At 42.9% G+C, this 18966-nt stretch overlaps 1 protein-coding gene across 5 annotated transcripts in view; it reads left to right on the top strand.

Moving 5' to 3' along the window:
• Positions 1-18966, top strand: part of LOC130368665 (golgin subfamily A member 6-like protein 26) — a 111989-nt gene that overhangs the window by 76256 nt on the left and 16767 nt on the right. For 4 of the 5 annotated variants that reach the window (XM_056572665.1, XM_056572666.1, XM_056572664.1 and 1 more), the window contains 6 exons: positions 4810-4941; positions 7285-7358; positions 8811-8895; positions 9478-9622; positions 10960-11042; positions 14793-14891. In XM_056572665.1, coding sequence (XP_056428640.1) covers positions 4810-4941; positions 7285-7358; positions 8811-8895; positions 9478-9622; positions 10960-11042; positions 14793-14891 — 618 coding nt within the window. Of the gene's footprint in view, positions 1-4809; positions 4942-7284; positions 7359-8810; positions 8896-9477; positions 9623-10959; positions 11043-14201; positions 14756-14792; positions 14892-18966 lie in introns of those variants that run through there. The other variant, XM_056572668.1, reaches the window with a different exon arrangement.

The following is an 18966-nucleotide window of genomic DNA, read 5'->3' as shown; positions in this document are numbered from 1 at the left end:
CCTCTTCCGCAGCGAGTGGCCGCTCCTGGGATACGCTTATCCTTGCCGGATAAATTTGATGGGGACTCTAAGTTTTGCCGTGGCTTTCTTTCCCAATGTTCCCTGCATCTGGAGATGTTGTCGGACCTGTTTCCCACTGAAAGGTCTAAGGTGGCTTTCGTAGTCAGCCTTCTGTCCGGAAAAGCCCTGTCATGGGCCACACCGCTCTGGGACCGCAATGACCCCGTCACTGCCTCTGTACACTCCTTCTTCTCGGAAATCCGAAGTGTCTTTGAGGAACCTGCCCGAGCCTCTTCTGCTGAGACTGCCCTGTTGAACCTGGTCCAGGGTAATTCTTCCGTTGGCGAGTATGCCGTACAATTCCGTACTCTTGCTTCAGAATTGTCCTGGAATAATGAGGCCCTCTGCGCGACCTTCAAAAAAGGCCTATCCAGCAACATTAAAGATGTTCTGGCCGCACGAGAAATTCCTGCTAATCTACATGAACTTATTCACCTAGCCACTCGCATTGACATGCGTTTTTCCGAAAGGCGTCAGGAACTCCGCCAAGATATGGACTCTGTTCGCACGAGGCGTTTCTTCTCCTCGGCTCCTCTCTCCTCTGGTCCCCTGCAATCTGTTCCTGTGCCTCCCGCCGTGGAGGCTATGCAGGTCGACCGGTCTCGCCTGACACCTCAAGAGAGGACACGACGCCGTATGGAGAACCTCTGCCTGTACTGTGCTAGTACCGAACACTTCCTGAGAGATTGTCCTATCCGTCCTCCCCGCCTGGAAAGACGTACGCTGACTCCGCACAAAGATGAGACAGTCCTTGATGTCTACTCTGCTTCTCCACGTCTTACTGTGCCTGTGCGGATGTCTGCCTCTGCCTTCTCCTTCTCTACAGTGGCCTTCTTGGACTCTGGATCTGCAGGAAATTTTATTTTGGCCTCTCTCGTCAACAGGTTCAACATTCCGGTGACCAGTCTCGCCAGACCCCTCTACATCAATTGTGTAAATAATGAAAGATTGGACTGTTCCATACGTTTCCGCACGGAGCCCCTTCTTATGAGCATCGGATCTCATCATGAGAGGATTGAACTTTTGGTCCTCCCCAATTGCACCTCGGAAATTCTCCTTGGACTTCCCTGGCTTCAACTTCATTCCCCTACCCTGGATTGGTCCACTGGGGAGATCAAGAGTTGGGGGTCCTCTTGTTCCAAGAACTGTCTAAAACCGGTTCCCAGTAACCCTTGCCGTAACTCTGTGGTTCCTCCAGTAACCGGTCTCCCTAAGGCCTATATGGACTTCGCGGATGTTTTCTGCAAAAAACAAGCTGAGACTCTACCTCCTCACAGGCCTTATGATTGCCCTATCGACCTCCTCCCGGGCACTACTCCACCCCGGGGCAGAATTTATCCTCTCTCTGCCCCAGAGACTCTTGCCATGTCCGAATACGTCCAGGAGAATCTAAAAAAGGGCTTTATCCGTAAATCCTCCTCTCCTGCCGGAGCCGGATTTTTCTTTGTGTCCAAAAAAGATGGCTCCCTACGTCCATGCATTGACTACCGCGGTCTTAATAAAATCACGGTTAAGAACCGCTACCCCTTACCCCTCATCTCTGAACTCTTTGATCGCCTCCAAGGTGCCCACATCTTCACTAAATTGGACTTAAGAGGCGCCTATAACCTCATCCGCATCAGAGAGGGGGACGAGTGGAAAACGGCATTTAACACCAGAGATGGACACTTTGAGTATCTGGTCATGCCCTTTGGACTGTGCAACGCCCCTGCCGTCTTCCAAGACTTTGTCAATGAAATTTTTCGTGATCTGTTATACTCCTGTGTTGTTGTATATCTGGACGATATCCTAATTTTTTCTGCCAATCTAGAAGAACACCGCCAGCATGTCCGTATGGTTCTTCAGAGGCTTCGTGACAACCAACTCTATGCCAAAATTGAGAAATGTCTGTTTGAATGCCAATCTCTTCCTTTTCTAGGATATTTGGTCTCTGGCCAGGGACTACAGATGGATCCAGACAAACTCTCTGCCGTCTTAGATTGGCCACGCCCCTCCGGACTCCGTGCTATCCAACGCTTTTTGGGGTTCGCCAATTATTACAGGCAATTTATTCCACATTTTTCTACCATTGTGGCTCCTATCGTGGCTTTAACCAAAAAAAATGCTGATCCCAAGTCCTGGCCCCCTCAAGCAGAAGACGCCTTTAAACGACTCAAGTCTGCCTTTTCTTCGGCTCCCGTCCTCTCCAGACCTGACCCTTCCAAACCCTTCCTATTGGAGGTTGATGCCTCCTCAGTGGGAGCTGGAGCTGTTCTTCTACAAAAAAATTCTTCCGGGCACGCTGTCACTTGTGGTTTTTTCTCTAGGACCTTCTCTCCAGCGGAGAGGAACTACTCCATCGGGGATCGAGAGCTTCTAGCCATTAAATTAGCACTTGAGGAATGGAGGCATCTGCTGGAGGGATCAAGTTCTCCTGTTATTATCTACACCGACCACAAGAACCTCTCCTACCTCCAGTCTGCCCAACGGCTGAATCCTCGCCAGGCCCGGTGGTCTCTGTTCTTTGCCCGATTTAATTTTGAGATTCACTTTCGTCCTGCCGATAAGAACATTAGGGCCGATGCTCTCTCTCGTTCCTCGGATGCCTCAGAAGTTGAACTCTCTCCGCAACACATCATTCCACCTGACTGCCTGATCTCCACTTCTCCTGCCTCCATCAGGCAGACTCCTCCAGGAAAGACCTTTGTTTCTCCTCGCCAACGCCTCGGAATCCTCAAATGGGGTCACTCCTCCCATCTCGCAGGTCATGCGGGTATCAAGAAATCTGTGCAACTCATCTCCCGCTTCTATTGGTGGCCGACTCTGGAGACGGATGTTGTGGACTTTGTGCGAGCCTGCACTATCTGTGCCCGGGATAAGACTCCTCGCCAGAAGCCCGCTGGTTTTCTTCATCCTCTGCCTGTCCCCGAACAGCCTTGGTCTCTGATTGGTATGGATTTTATTACTGATTTACCCCCTTCCCGTGGCAACACTGTTATTTGGGTGGTCGTTGATCGATTCTCCAAAATGGCACATTTCATCCCTCTTCCTGGTCTTCCTTCTGCGCCTCAGTTGGCTAAACAATTTTTTGTACACATTTTTCGTCTTCACGGATTGCCTACGCAGATTGTCTCGGATAGAGGCGTCCAATTCGTGTCTAAATTCTGGAGGGCTCTCTGTAAACAACTCAAGATTAAATTAAATTTTTCTTCTGCATATCATCCCCAGTCCAATGGACAAGTAGAAAGGATTAACCAGATCTTGGGTGATTATTTGCGACATTTTGTTTCCTCCCGCCAGGATGACTGGGCAGATCTCCTCCCATGGGCCGAATTCTCGTATAACTTCAGGGTCTCTGAGTCTTCCTCCAAATCCCCATTTTTCGTGGTGTACGGCCGTCACCCTCTTCCCCCCCTCCCTACTCCCTTGCCCTCTGGTCTGCCCGCTGTGGATGAAATTTCTCGTGACCTTTCCATCATATGGAGAGAGACCCAAAATTCTCTCTTACAGGCTTCATCACGCATGAAGAAGTTCGCGGATAAGAAAAGAAGAGCTCCCCCCGTTTTTTCCCCTGGAGACAAGGTATGGCTCTCCGCTAAATATGTCCGCTTCCGTGTCCCTAGCTACAAGTTGGGACCACGCTATCTTGGTCCTTTCAAAATTTTGTGTCAAATTAATCCTGTCTCTTATAAACTTCTTCTTCCTCCCTCTCTTCGTATCCCTAATGCCTTTCACGTCTCTCTTCTCAAACCACTCATCCTCAACCGTTTTTCTCCCAAGTCTGTTCCTCCCACCCCTGTTTCCGGCTCCTCGGACATCTTCTCGGTCAAAGAAATTTTAGCTGCCAAAAAGGTCAGAGGGAAAAATTTTTTTTTAGTGGACTGGGAGGGTTGTGGTCCTGAAGAGAGATCCTGGGAACCTGAGGACAACATCCTAGACAAAAGTCTGCTCCTCAGGTTCTCAGGCTCTAAGAAGAGGGGGAGACCCAAGGGGGGGGGGTACTGTTACGCCGAGCGCTCCGGGTCCCCGCTCCTCCCCGGAGCGCTCGCTTCACTCTCCCCGCGGCAGCGCTCCGGTCACGTCCTCTGACCCGGGGCGCTGCGATTCCGCTGCCAGCCGGGATGCGATTCGCGATGCGGGTAGCGCCCGCTCGCGATGCGCACCCCGGCTCCCCTACCTGACTCGCTCTCCGTCTGTTCTGTCCCGGCGCGCGCGGCCCCGCTCCCTAGGGCGCGCGCGCGCCGGGTCTCTGCGATTTAAAGGGCCACTGCGCCGCTGATTGGCGCAGTGGTTCCAATTAGTGATTACACCTGTGCACTTCCCTATATTACCTCACTTCCCTTGCACTCCCTTGCCGGATCTTGTTGCCTTAGTGCCAGTGAAAGCGTTCCTTGTGTGTTCCTTGCCTGTGTTTCCAGACCTTCTGCCGTTGCCCCTGACTACGATCCTTGCTGCCTGCCCCGACCTTCTGCTACGTCCGACCTTGCTTTTGCCTACTCCCTTGTACCGCGCCTATCTTCAGCAGCCAGAGAGGTGAGCCGTTGCTAGTGGATACGACCTGGTCACTACCGCCGCAGCAAGACCATCCCGCTTTGCGGCGGGCTCTGGTGAAAACCAGTAGTGGCTTAGAACCGGTCCACTAGCACGGTCCACGCCAATCCCTCTCTGGCACAGAGGATCCACTACCTGCCAGCCGGCATCGTGACAAATACCTTTAATATGTTAATTCAGTGTCATCAGCTGTGTCTGATCTGGATGTATTTTAATCAGGCTTCCTTGGAAGAAGTAGACTCAGAATTAATGCTGGTCCGGGAGGAATTACAGAAGGTCTGGGACATGTTGAAGACAAAAGACACAGAGCTGGAAGAGCAGTATCATGAACTAGAGTCTGCTCGAGACCAGGTTTGTAGTTTCCACATATGTGCCCATACTTATAGGAGCAAACTCAACCAAACCTGCCAGTTTTGGGAACAATAGCTGTTAGCTAAAACAGTATTCTTTGTATTCACACTGCAGATTTGTTGAATCAATTTCTGCAACTGAAAATCTTTTCCATGCATCTAAATGGGATTACAATCAGTTATGTCCTAGTCTTGCAGATTAACCCTTTACAAGTAGCGGTGTCCTTGTCTAGCAGATTAACCCCTTAAAAATTCAGCTCCCTACTTCCCAGTTGGTATTTCCCAGAGAAAAATAATCTCACCACATTTTAATCAATGCTAAAATGAAAGAAAAACTTGTTTCCCCTGTTTATATTTTCTTTTTAGAGAAAAGTCTCATGATTTCATCTTGTTTGTATTGCATTTTTCTCAGAACCAAAAGGCTCAATGATAAGCCCTAGAGAAAAATACCCTGCCAGTCCCATTACTCCCATTGACTTAAATACATGAATTCTTATTTAAAAAATGCATGATAAAGTATTGCTCTCTGACACCAGCTTCCATTGCATCCATGCTCAGAAGTACTAACAGAGGGTACAGTGGGGCAAAATAGTATTTAGTCAGCCACCAATTGTGCAAGTTCTCACACTTAAAAAGATGGGAGAGGCCTGTAATTTTCATCATAGGTATACCTCATCTATGAGAGACATACTGAGAGAAAAAATCCATAAAAACATATTGTCTGATTTTTAAAGAATTTATTTGGTCAATAACAAAAGTTCATCTCAGTACTTTGTTATATACCCTTTGTTGGCAATGACAGAGGTCAATTGTTTTCTGTAAGTCTTCATAAGGTTTTCACACACACTGTTGCTGGTATTTTGGCCCATTCCTTCATGCAGATCTCCTCTAGAGCAGCAATGTTTTGGGGCTGTCGCTGGGCAAAAAAGACTTTCAACTCCCTCCAAAGGTTTTCTACAGGGTTGAGATCTTGAGACTGGCTAGGCCACTCCAGGACCTTGAAATGCTTCTTACAAAGCCACCCCTTCGTTGCCCGGGTAGTGTGTTTGGGATCATTGTCATGCTGAAAGACCCAGCCATGTTTCATCTTCAATGCCCTTGCTGATGGAAGGAGGTTTTCACTTAAAATCTCACAATACATGGCCCCATTCATTCTTTGCTTTACACGGATCAGTTGTCCTGGTCTCTTAGCAGAAAAACAGCCCCAAAGCATGATGTTTCCATCCCCGTGCTTTGCAGAATGTAAGAATGTATGGTGTTCTATTGATGCAACTCAGCATTCTTTCTCCTCCAAACACGATGAGTTAAGTTTTTACCAAAAAGTTCTACTTTGGTTTCATCTGACTATATGACATTCTCCAAATACTCTTCTGGATCATCCAAATGCTCTCTAGCAAACTTCAGACAGGCCCGGACATGTACTGGCTTAGGCATGGGAACACGTCTGGCACTGCATGATTTGAGTCCCTGGCGGCGTAGTTTGTTACTAATGGTAGCCTTTGTTACTTTGGTCCCAGCTCTCTGCAGGTAATTCACTCGGTCCCCCCCATGTGGTTCTGGGATTTTTGCTCACCGTTCTTGTAATAATTTTGACACCACGGGGTGAGATCTTGTATGGAGCCCCAGATCGAGGGAGATTATCAGTGGTCTTGTATGTCTTCCATTTTCTAATAATTGCTCCCACAGTTGGTTTCTTCACACCAAGCTGCTTGCCTATTGCAGATTCAGTCTTCCCAGCCTGGTGCACGTCTACAATTTAGTTTCTGGTGTCCTTCAACAGCTCTTTGGTCTTGGCCATAGTGGAGTTTGGAGTGTGACTGTTTGAGGTTGTGGACAGGTGTCTTTTATACTGATAACAAGTTCAAACAGGTGCCATTAATACAGGGAACGAGTGGAGGACAGAGGAGACTCTTAAAGAAGTGACAGGTCTGTGAGAGCCAGAAATCTTGCTTGTTTGTAGGTGACCAAATACTTAGTTTCCACCATAATTTGCAAATAAATTCTTTAAAAATTAGACAATGTGATTTTATGGATTTTTTTTCCCTCATTCTGTCTGTCATAGTTGAGGTATACCTATGATGAAAATTACAGGCCTATCTCATCTTTTTAAGTGGGAGAACTTGCACAATTGGTGGCTGAACAAATACCTTTTTGCCCCACTGTATAAATAAAAGCCTGCAGCCATGTGAGTGATCACCAGACTTTTTTTTTACATTTAACAAGATAAAATACATGACTGGTTCCTTCGCCTGTTTAGATTAAAATAAGATTTAATACATACAGGTAGTATTAATTCAGATTTTAGTTTGTACGTATGTATAAATAATGATGATATTATCTATAGTACACAGAATGCAGCACAGAGAAGGTCCGATTGGAACAACTGGTCACCTCTTTACAGAAACAGATAATCGAGAGGTAAGTTATTCAGCTGTTTGCTAGACATAAATTACATATAAATGTTTTATCTAGACATATGCTGTATTCTTCAAAGGTAAATTCCAGTGGCATATTTCTCCACTGAAAGCTGCACTGGGTAGATGTAATAAGTCTATCTGGTTCCAGGAAAAGGGTTAAATTCTTCTGAATATGCTGATGCTTTGTGCGTTGCAGAGTGGACATTTAACTCTATTTTTCCAGAGCACAAAGCTTAGGGTGCATTCACACATTTCAGAGATCCGGCCAGTGCCAAATCTCATTCATTTAAATGCGCTGACCAGAGTCAGATAGTGATTCTGATCGGCTCATTTTTGCCCTGTATCCGGTTTTGTGGCCGGACTGAAAACCATGGCATACCATGGTTTTCAGTCTGTCCACAAAACTGTAATATGGGGCAAAAATTAGCCAATCAGAATCACTATTTGATTCCAGTCAGCTCATTTAAATGCAGCCTTTTAGAAGCAAAACCTGCGTAGAGGAAAAGTGGTTTAGTTGCCCATAGCAACCAATCAGATTCCGTCTTTTATTTTTAAGAGACCTTATTGAGATTTAAAGAAGCGATCTGATTAGTTGCTTTGGACAACTGGTCAGCTTTTCCTCTGCACACATTTTGATAAATCTTCCCCTTTGTCTCTGGAATATCCCCTTTAACTTCTGACTGTGGAAAAGAATAGTGAACTATTTCAGCCAGGGTTATTACAATTAGTATTGGACGTTGTTCATATCATATAATAATTGGTACCATACTGCACTTTGTATAGATATCCAGACTTCCCTTGATACCATTTTAAACTGTGATGTTCTATATAAGCACCAGTTAAGTTTTCTTTATTTCAATATGCTGTTTCATACAAATATGCCTGCTTTAAAATCGGTCCTCCTTTGCAGAAGCGTAGGACAGAAAATCAGTACTTTTGCAAGACATGTTTGAAGACTTTTACTTTGCTCCATATGCATATACAAAAGTGCAAACATAAAGTATCCAGTGGAGTGAAGCCCATCCCTTTCCTTTCATCTCTTTTAAAGTAGAAAATGTACATTTTGCAAAGTGATGACATACTGCCTGGACCACCAATGATCCAGTGAATGAAGGGGCCAATGCTGAATGCACCCCCTTCAAGTTAATAAGGCAATGCTGCAGTTCCCTGCACAGTCAGGTGACCTAGAGCACCACTGGTAAAAACTTGGACGGGAATGTAGTAGTAAATAAGCACTTGGGCCCCTTTATTCTCCCAGAAATTGACCGTCACTGCTAGTCATATGACTTAATTTTATAAGATGGGAATACCTGTTTGATGCTCATTATGGGTTTGACCTTAAATGTTTCTCAAAAGCAATAGATGAATGGTATTTAAGTTATAGTATTTTCAACCTAGAATGGCCACATCCCATTGAAAGCCTGGAATAATGTTTTTTTCCCAATCTGCATAGGGATAAGTCATTAAAACATCTTCAGCAGATTCGAGAGATGGAAAAGACAGAGATGAGCATTGAAAAGTCATCCCTGGAACTGAAGGTACAAAGTGACTGTTCCAAATAATATAGCAGTAATAGTTTTGCTGATAGTATTGTATTGCAAACAGTGCTTGTCTGGGCATTGCATGGAATTCAATGTTCCATTCCATCTACTGTTTAGATACTGTTTGATATATTAAACGCTTCCCCGACAAGCTATGAGCAAGAACTTCAAATTTGCAATTATTTTACTTTCATGTGTTGGTTGCAATTAATAAAGAAGCCCTGTGGCCAACCCAAAAAATTAGATTTTACTATGATTAAATCTCAATAGGATGTTTTACAGTTTATTGAAACACCCTTCCGTTCTTCAGATATGTGAGTTTATAGTTTGTCTGAAAATTCAGGGAATCAGTCAAATTGGCATGAACTTAATTTAAAAAAATGGAAGAGCATATCAGGTGATGGGCAGGATTTTACATTCAGGGGGTGTGTACTGTATGTTGTATATTAAGGGACGTGTAGTATGCCTGATAAACACTTACTGACAGTATAATCTTGAAAGGAATCTCATTTTGGGGTTTGGCCACAGGTCCTCTTTAAATTCACTTGTGTTTCTTTTTTTCCTTTCTGGATTTTGAAGCTGGCAGAGATGCAAGAGCAAAATGGTAAAGTTTCCCACACTGGAATAAAGAAGTGGAGTCCGACAGGATCCCAAAATGATGCAAGCCCTCATAATTGTTATCGATGTGAAGTCTTTCTACAGCAACTAGAAAAGGCAATCAAAGGTAGGTCAATTGTAATAATGCCTAAGATTCCAATGTGAAGTACGGTATATTGCAGATTTGCCCCACAGCTACGTTCTGCCAACATTGCTGGGTGTCTGGCTCATGTAGCAATATTTATAAATCTCTTTTGTAATTAAAAGTGGCAGGTCCACTAGACAAAACCATTATTATGTACTTTTATTTAACTCCTCCCTTCCATTCCCCAAATCATGGTTACTACTGTTCTTTTTATTAATATCATTGAGGAGCACAACAGTATGGGTGTAGGCCATGCCACTTGGAGGATAACACTATGTATGATTTGCTTTTCAAATTGGGCCCCCAGCTTCTTTAGGGCCTAGGTCTCATATTTCCTCCATCTGGTTTACAGTGCCATTCCTCCAGCTCCTTACGCTAACAGAATCCTCCTTTATTCTGCTTCTGGATCCTGTTCAGTAACTTCAACCACTCCGTTTCATTCTTTCAGGACAAGTTCTTGGGTGGGATCATAAACCCTTGGTGTCTGGTATATGCAAGCCCTTTGGGCTGTACCCCTCCTCCACCAAAGGTATAGAGGTATAATTTACTCACATAGAAATTGCCTGGATCCAAGAGTAGTTTCAAAGAGCCATAAAATCAGTTATTTTGTAGCCTGTCCCACATCGTAGACATGTTGTGAGAATACAGGGAACCTTGGGACTTTTGTAAAGGGGTTTACCAGGTAATACAGCAGGTGTTCTACATTGCTCTTTCAGCAGGTCCTGAGTGCTGTTTGCAATATGTTCCTTTGCACAATGAAGGTTGGAGCCGGCACTCCATGCTTTCCTGCCTCCATGCCCTCTGTTGCCATATGCCCGCCCACCTCTTAATATGCAGAACCTTTTCATAGCAATCACATCCTAATGACATTAGAGATTTTGCCTGTGTAACCATTCTGGAGAGTATTTGCATATTCAAAGATGGGTAGGCATACGGCAGCAGATGGGCTGGAGGCAGGGAAGCTCAGAGAGCCATCTCCCACCTCCATTGCACAAAGGAGCATGTTTACATATTAGCAGTGCTTCAGAGCAACTCCTTTCTGCTGTTCTCTGGCAGTGCTCGCATAGATGTGAGATCAGATTCAGGACTGCAACACACACACACACACACCAGTATGGGAGTGACTTCATGTCCAGAACCTTTAGTCACTCCCAAAACCCGGACCCAAACCCCAATATTATGTCACTGAGGCAAGAAGCCTCAGTGATACATGCTTCCCATCCACCATTTTGCCAGCTGCTTGCTTACAATAGTAATACTTTATATTGTTATATATTATATTTTTAAAACTTTAACCACAAGGTCTGTATTTTAACCAGGATGTCAGGAACGTAATGTGGAATTACAGGAGGAAAAGAACCAAACATTGTCCTCTCTTTACAAGCTGCAAGATATTCTAAAGGTAATTATTTCTAGCTACTGTGTCAGTAAGTGCCAGCATGTTTGTTCCTGCCATGTGCCAAATTTAGGTAAATGCCACTAACAGAAACTATTATTCTCAGTGCAAAAGATTTAGGCTAGGTTTACGTGCTTTAGCAGCTGCATGTTGATGAAACCACACTCGATTTTGTTGGCTGGTAATACTATGGTATTATTAGTGAAATCGAAAGGCCATTAATTTGTATGTGGCAGCCACAGAGTAAGTAGCTGTACATTAATCAGTTGATCCTGTAGGAACCAATCACAGCTCAGCTTTCATTTTACCAGAGCTCGTTAAGATATGAAAGCTAAGCTGTGATTGGTTGCTATGGGAAAACCGGACGTCATACCTCATGATGTCTTCTCTAGCATGTGCAGTGTAACTGGCAGCAGTTTTTACAGAAATAAGATGAAGGTCCATTAGTTTCACCAAGATCCTGTTTCCAATCCATATGTCTCAATCCATGTAGTCATTTGTGCCAACCATGGGGGAGATAATAAACATTATGCTGCAGGATAGCTAGGAGTTGTAGCCCTTTAACTGGATGTCACGTGGCATGGTGTTGTAGCCATCCTTGTGTTTCATTGTGACCCCTACTGACCTTTTATCAAATGATATAGAAGAGTTGGAGAGGCTCTTGTCTGACTACCCACCAAATAAACCCGGGCTACCTAATTAGACACTTATACCCAAGGTGTCAGATTGTAGTTTGTCTGTATAAATATATATATTAGGGCTCAGGGTTTAAGACAACTGGACAGGTTGTGTTTCAAGTAATATTTAAATTTATTGATTGTATATAATGTGACAATTGAATATTAGATAAAATGTAAATAGCAGCAACTGCGTCTCACAGGGCCCTTGTGTAGGCGCAGCACCCACTATATACTTATACTTTGCTGCTGAAGAAAGGACTGAGACAGTCCTGAAACGCGTCCAGCGTCCCCTCAATACCTATTGAGACCACCAGTATATTTGCCCTGCTTAAGTCAATAGCAGTCCGATACCGGACAATAAACTGTCAATCACCTGACACCCGGTGAAGGAGACATCCGCGCCTCGCTGCCACGAGGACGCCACCGGCACATGTACGTGCGCATCCGCAGAACCGCTGCAACAACACCACCCGCAACCCACCATCTACCAACATCACCACTGTGGGAGACGGCCGAGTCTCCGGTGATGCTGCTGCTTACCAAGACAGCTACGCAGTGCTAACACACTGCGAGATTACACAGCGCAACAGGAGGAGATCGCAGCATCCCCGTGAAGTTCAGCGCATCAGTGTCCGGGAGCGGTGAGATACAAAGTATCATACAAATATGCATGCATATTAACAGTGACTGCACACTAGCTGTTCATGTTGAATATTGTCTACAAATAGCAAGTTTATCTTCTACTTAAACGTTGAAGTGTTTAAATAGCCGGACTCATCTGAACGGTTGCTACGGGTTACTAACCTTATGGTTGCCATTGGTTACCACAATACCAGAATCGGTCTATATGAGCAGGACTTTTTTATGAGAGGAGATTATTTACCATAGAGGATGGACTAAGACTCTCCCACCCAGATCCCTCTCTATATATATGTTTATGGTGGTCTCTATATTCTTATTTTATATTTTTTATAATTTTTTACCAGTATATTTTTATATTTTATATACTGTACTATACATATGCTATAGTTCTTAATAGTGGGTGCTGCGCCTACACAAGGGCCCTGTGAGACGCAGTTGCTGCTATTTACATTTTATCTAATATTCAATTGTCACATTATATACAATCAATAAATTTAAATATTACTTGAAACACAACCTGTCCAGTTGTCTTAAACCCTGAGCCCTAATATATATATTTATACAGACTTTTATCAAATGAGTTGTACCCATAGTACAAAGTGCAGGAATAAGAACTCTGGACACTAGGATACCATGAAACAATGTTAACAACTTTACTGAACTTCTTTTACAAATCCAATAAAATACAAATGCTTTGACACAGCTTGAAACGTTATTGCTTTGGAGCCAAATGGATGTTTATTTGATCACTGTCCCATTAAATATTTTTTAAGCAGATTTACTGAGTTTAGCAACCTCTAAGGTGCTTTCAGCATGTTATTGTGTAATGTCTAAAGCAGATGTGAATGGTCACAGTTGAATATGTTCCCAGTCCAATTTATAGAAACAACTGATGATGATTTTCACAGGTTGGCTTACTGTAGTTCAATAGACCAGATCAGTAGACTTTCTTTACTCACACAAGAACACTAACACATCACTAACTCCAACTGGAGGCCAACTAAGAGTATAGTGTATTGCAGAGAGACCCTTGTTAAGCCTTATTCTCTCTGACAGAAACTTTGAAAAATTCTTCTGAAGAGGAAAACTTGAGCACTTTATCCCCACACCGTGAGCAGGAACAGTGACTTAGTTGTAGACAGGATTTTACCTTGATAGAGCACATGTGGCCTAGGTGTAGGTATGCCTAGTGAGAGCAGAACTGAGGCATGTGGCACTAGCAAAAAAGCCAGTCCAAGACTGCTGACTAAAAGGCTTGGGTCCACCCCTTCTCCTGGGAGAGGAAGGCTGGAATATGGACTTCTCTTACAACTGGTTGGAAGGAGCACTTGACCAAAGCATCATTCATATGTGTACAGTAAATGCTGATTTTAAACCTACACTTTAAATATCTAAGTGTATAAAACAAATTTGATGCAGTGTACGTAAATATATTTGCAATAAACTTCCAGTATCCCATACACTTTTTCTCTCAGCCACATAACTGTATAAGAATAGTAGCTGGACCATTGGTATTGAAACACTACATAATGAGACATTTTTATTAGAATAAAATAAATGGAAAAGTAGTGTAGCTTACTAATCAAGTGTTATACATATATATTCTTTTCTCCATTGAATGCCCCATCTTGCTATATTACTAAATAACATTTGCAGTGCTTTGTAAATAAATGCATGTAAATAAAAGTAATGAATTGCCTTGTAAGGATTTATAATCCCAAACACATGCTGCTGTCTCACAAGTCATGTACAGTAAAGAAAATAAAAGATATATGACCTATAGTGTGGAATGCAGCTCTGTCAGTCACACTGCCTTTACAATGACTCCATTTACTTTATGCAGAGCCTGAGCATATACGTACAAGCAGATGGGGAAACAGTTGATAGTTAAGTATTATTTATACATCATAGGACAACTACTAGTTCTAGAAAAGCAAATATGGCACACTGATCAACTTAAAGGAGTACTCCGGGATATGAAAACGTATCCCCTATCCTAAGGACAGGGGATACATTTTAGATCGCAGGAGGTCCGACCGCTAGGGCCCCCATGATCTCCCATATGGGGCCCCGGCAGTCGGTGGCAAGGGAGCATGTTCGACCACTACATGATGCAGCGGCCGACCAACCCCCGCAATACATCTTTATGGGAGAGCTGGAGCGCTGCATTCTGCAGTCTCTTGCTCTGCCATAGCGCTGCATTGAGGGGGCATGGACAGGTTAGTGCAGGTGACTCTGGTGACAGATTTCCTTTAAAGGATCCATTGCTAATGTTTTGATGCCAGATATCACAGGACACCTTTAGCGGTGCATGCCTCCATGAGTGAGAGCTGTTATGATTGCTTGAGGAGGATTAGGCAGGTAGTTGTTATAGCTGGTTATTGCATATTTCTTCTGAATCCTGATAATTTGTTTGTAATATCTGCCTCCACAGAACCTCTCGAAGCAGACTAAAGTAAATGAACAGGTGGCACAAGCTCTGCAGATAGACAATGATACCCTTAAAAACCAACACAAGCTGGTAACAGAACAAGTAAGAAATATACAAACTACTTCTAATCGCCTACTTTTTATAAAATTATAAATAAAACGGCTAAAAAAAAAGTGGACGTTCCTTATCTGACCTCCATTTAATTGTTATGCTGTTTTACCAGGCACAATATGGGTAAGCCACTGTTCTTTCACAAACAGTAAAGGGAATTCTCAGGAGTGCTGCAGCCCCTTCATTGTAACTGGCAGGGAAGATGGGGAGCAGACCCCACTGACCAAACATTTATTCCTTGGATAAGCCATCATTTTCAAGTCTTTGAGAACCCCTTTATAACAAGTCTGACGAGAAACTTTAGTGTGTATCCAAAAATATATGTATATATAAGGGTGCGTTCACACAGCATTATTGCTGTTTGTTTAAGGTATACATTTTATAGCAAAAAGGAATGCACTAATAGATGCTTAAAATGGATGCTGCTGTATGACAGACAGCATAATACATTTTCCATTGACATTATAATAAAAACTGCATTGTAACATATACATTTTTGGGGGGGCATAGAGAAAAGTGTAGGTGTCTACATTTTTGCATACAGCAAAATTAAATGTACTCTGGTGGAAAGAGTGAAATGGAGACAATAACACAATGGCCCTCATTTACTATTCTAAACCCGACCTCTTTTGTCGGTTTTTTTTGTCGCATCTTTGTCTGCGCCATGTCGCAGACATCCTGCGCCAGTCTGCGACACTATGCGACATTTTTTCCCGACGGACCCGATGTGGATTCTCCCAAACCCGAAAAAGGGGCGTTACCCGACATTTCTGAGCTTTCCCACGTATTTATTAAGGTTTCCAACCCGAATTTGTTGAATTGTTGTGGATTTTTTCCCGACAGCTCAGAGGAGTTGGAAACCAAAACCAACAAAACCCACGTGCGACAAACAGGATGCGACATAATAATAAATACCAGGGGAAAAAACCATCGGGTAAGAAAGCAACATAGACTTACAACCCGATTTTCTTAGTAAATGAGGGCCAATGTGTACACACTCTAATTTTCATATAGATAGTGGATAGATAGATAGATAGATAGATAGATAGAGAGGGGTATTTATTGGTGTAGGTGAACAACTTTTTACTCCTTTAATTCATATAGTGGGAACTGTGTACCTGCACCAAATGTATCCCATGGTACAGGGCACGTGATAAACCTGGTTCTGATCCCATTTCTAACATCAGTACTCCACTTGGTATGCTGTTTTCTCTGCAACTTTTTAACCTGTGCAACAATTATGTGACTTTTTAATAATGTTGTCCACAGTTATTTTGTAAGCTCCTTTTTATTTGGTGGTCATTAGCGCCCTTTTTGGTGGGTTGTGCCAAAGTATGCGACTTTTTGAAAAAGTTGCAGCTTCATAAATCCCTACAAAAAAAAAAAAATCAACCAAAAACACATCTACCACTGCAACAATCAAACACAGGTAAATGAAAAGTCACAGGAAAAGTCGCAAAAACCACACTGCGCCAAAATATTGCATCAAATTTACCCAAGAACACCAGGATAAAATGCTTATTAAATACAGGGGGTATTCAGAGTGTTTAGAGGTATAGTGTTTAGATTAGGATACAGACACATGTAGCTGCCACAGTATAGTTTACCACAAATTGTCACAGCTTTAAAAGAATAGTTAGCGACTAATAGACTGCTCCAACTTTGGACACACAGTTTTTGGACACACTGCAGCTGTATAGGGGCAGCTTCATATATCTGTGCCAGCCACATCTTAATCTTAGCACTTTAGCCTGGTAATGAATGATGATGTGGACACTTCATGCGTGACCCAGCTTTGTCATCTCTATTGACACGAGGGGTTAAAGAAATGTATTTATATTTGCCTACAGCACATCTGGTCTTGGCTGCCAAGTAGAAAATATGGTGGCTGAGACACAGTGCTGAACCACTATTCCACATAATATAGTTTATTACAATTGTAGAGAGGGGGACAGCGCTTGTGAAGGCGTTGAATCTTAAATTATTTACAGTGTTTATATATACTTGTATTAGAAAACAAAAAATATCCAGTGCAGCAGGAGCTCGAATACTGAGATTTATTTCCAATACAGCAACATACAGGAAGGAAGACAGCAGTGACGCGTTTCGATCGTTTAAGCGATCTCAGTCATACTGACACAGTAGTCACAATGTTGGAGTACCTATATAAGGGAGGTGTCTCTAACCACAGGTGCGGAAGCAATTATTGCACCTGGAGGAAGACACTCCCCCGCCAGGAAAATCCATTACAGATATAAATATACCCATAAAACCGGGACATTCACAAATGTTGTAGCATATAACACAGTGAGTCCTAATCATAATACAAGATAAAGATCATATAAAAAACAAAGAAAACACATATACATGAGCAAAAAGGAAAAAATATTAAAAACTGTAACAAGGATGTTTACAAATATTACATGAGATGGAGGCAAAAATTTCTAGTAATATAACATGTAACAATATAATGAATTTATTGTAATATGCCAACCATCTGTAATAGAAATGCAGAAAAACATCTTAAGCAAATTGTGGACTTCGGGGTAGAGTTATTTTTTTTACCATTAAAGAAGCGGAGTATATTTTTGTTCAACACCCTGTGACCCATATATTTCACTCACTCCCCAAAGTCCATAAGGATACCTTTCCCCCGCATATGCGTCCTATTGTGGCTGGCATCTTCTCCCTCAACGAACATCTATGTGCATCGGTTGATTCCATGTTACAACCGTTGATAGGGGAGATGCCAGGGTACATTAAAATACAGGTCATCTCCTTTCTGTTTTTGATCAGATTAGGTGGCAAACAGGTTGGGCATGGGTCACCGCCAATGTTACATCTTTATATTCTGTGATACCCCACGATCAGGCGGTGACTGCTCTATCCTGGTTTCTACACAGATATTCAGGGTACTCTGGTGGTCTGCGGGAATCATCGACGACCTCTTGTTTATCTGGGGGTCCGATGTAGCCGCCATGAAGGCCTTTTCCCAGTATCTCAACAAGAATGAGGCCAATTTACATTTTACTGTGCTGAGGAGATTCCTTTCTTGGATTTGAGGTTATCGGGGTGCTCCTCAACAGGCAAAATTATTACACGCTCTTTTCGTAAACCAAGTGCTGCCAACATCATCCTCCATGCCACTTCGTGCCATCCCCCCCATGTGGCAAAAAATGTGCCTGTCGGGGAGATGGTACGGGCAAGACGAAATTGCTCACTTGATGTTGATTTTGAGAAGGAAGCAAATACAGTGGGGGCCAGCTTACTTAAAAGAGGTTAGCAGAAATGGCATATAGATCATGCCAAAAATGTGGCAAGATCCAAAAACAGATCTGATCTACTATTAATTAAAAAATCTAATTCTGAACAACTAAACACTACTTAACAACCGCTCACCTAGTCATCCAGTACAGCACGGACTATAAAGCAATCACAAAAATCATAGATAAATATATGCCGATTATCGGCAGTGATTCTAATTATACATCAGTGCTGGCTGATGGATATAGGTGTGTACCGAGAAAAGCACCTACTATAGGTCAGATGGTATCTCCTAGCCTCTTTGTGGCCGATTTTTCCAGAGCACCTACGTAAACTGCAACACACCTTTTGTAGTATATCTGGTAACATGTCGAGAGTGTAATGTACAATATGTAGGATGTACAATTCGTCCCTTAAAGGTTAGAATTAGAAAGCATATTTCCGATGTTAAACATTTTAACTCTCCACATGTTTCTATGATTAGTCAACACTGTGCGAATAAACACGATGGCAATTATAATTGTCTATCCTCCAGGGTATTGAGAGGGTGGTTGTCCCAAAAAGAGGGGGCAACCATGGACAAAAACTTCTCGATAGAGAAATGTTTTGGATCATGCGTCTTGAAAGCAGACGTCCTATGGGCCTTAATAAAAGGCAGGATGTAATATTACATTATTGAATTGCTCTTGAAGCATGTATCTTCCAACTCACATCCTTATATTCACATATTCATTTGTTCCATGAAATGTCTCTTTTAAAATATATAGTCATCTTGGATTATACATTATTTTCCAGCTCATAA

Source organism: Hyla sarda, chromosome 4 (assembly GCF_029499605.1).
Source record: "Hyla sarda isolate aHylSar1 chromosome 4, aHylSar1.hap1, whole genome shotgun sequence".
Lineage (NCBI taxonomy): Eukaryota > Metazoa > Chordata > Amphibia > Anura > Hylidae > Hyla > Hyla sarda.
The sequence above is the reverse complement of the archived record's forward strand: the minus strand, read 5'-3'. Positions and strand labels throughout refer to the sequence as shown.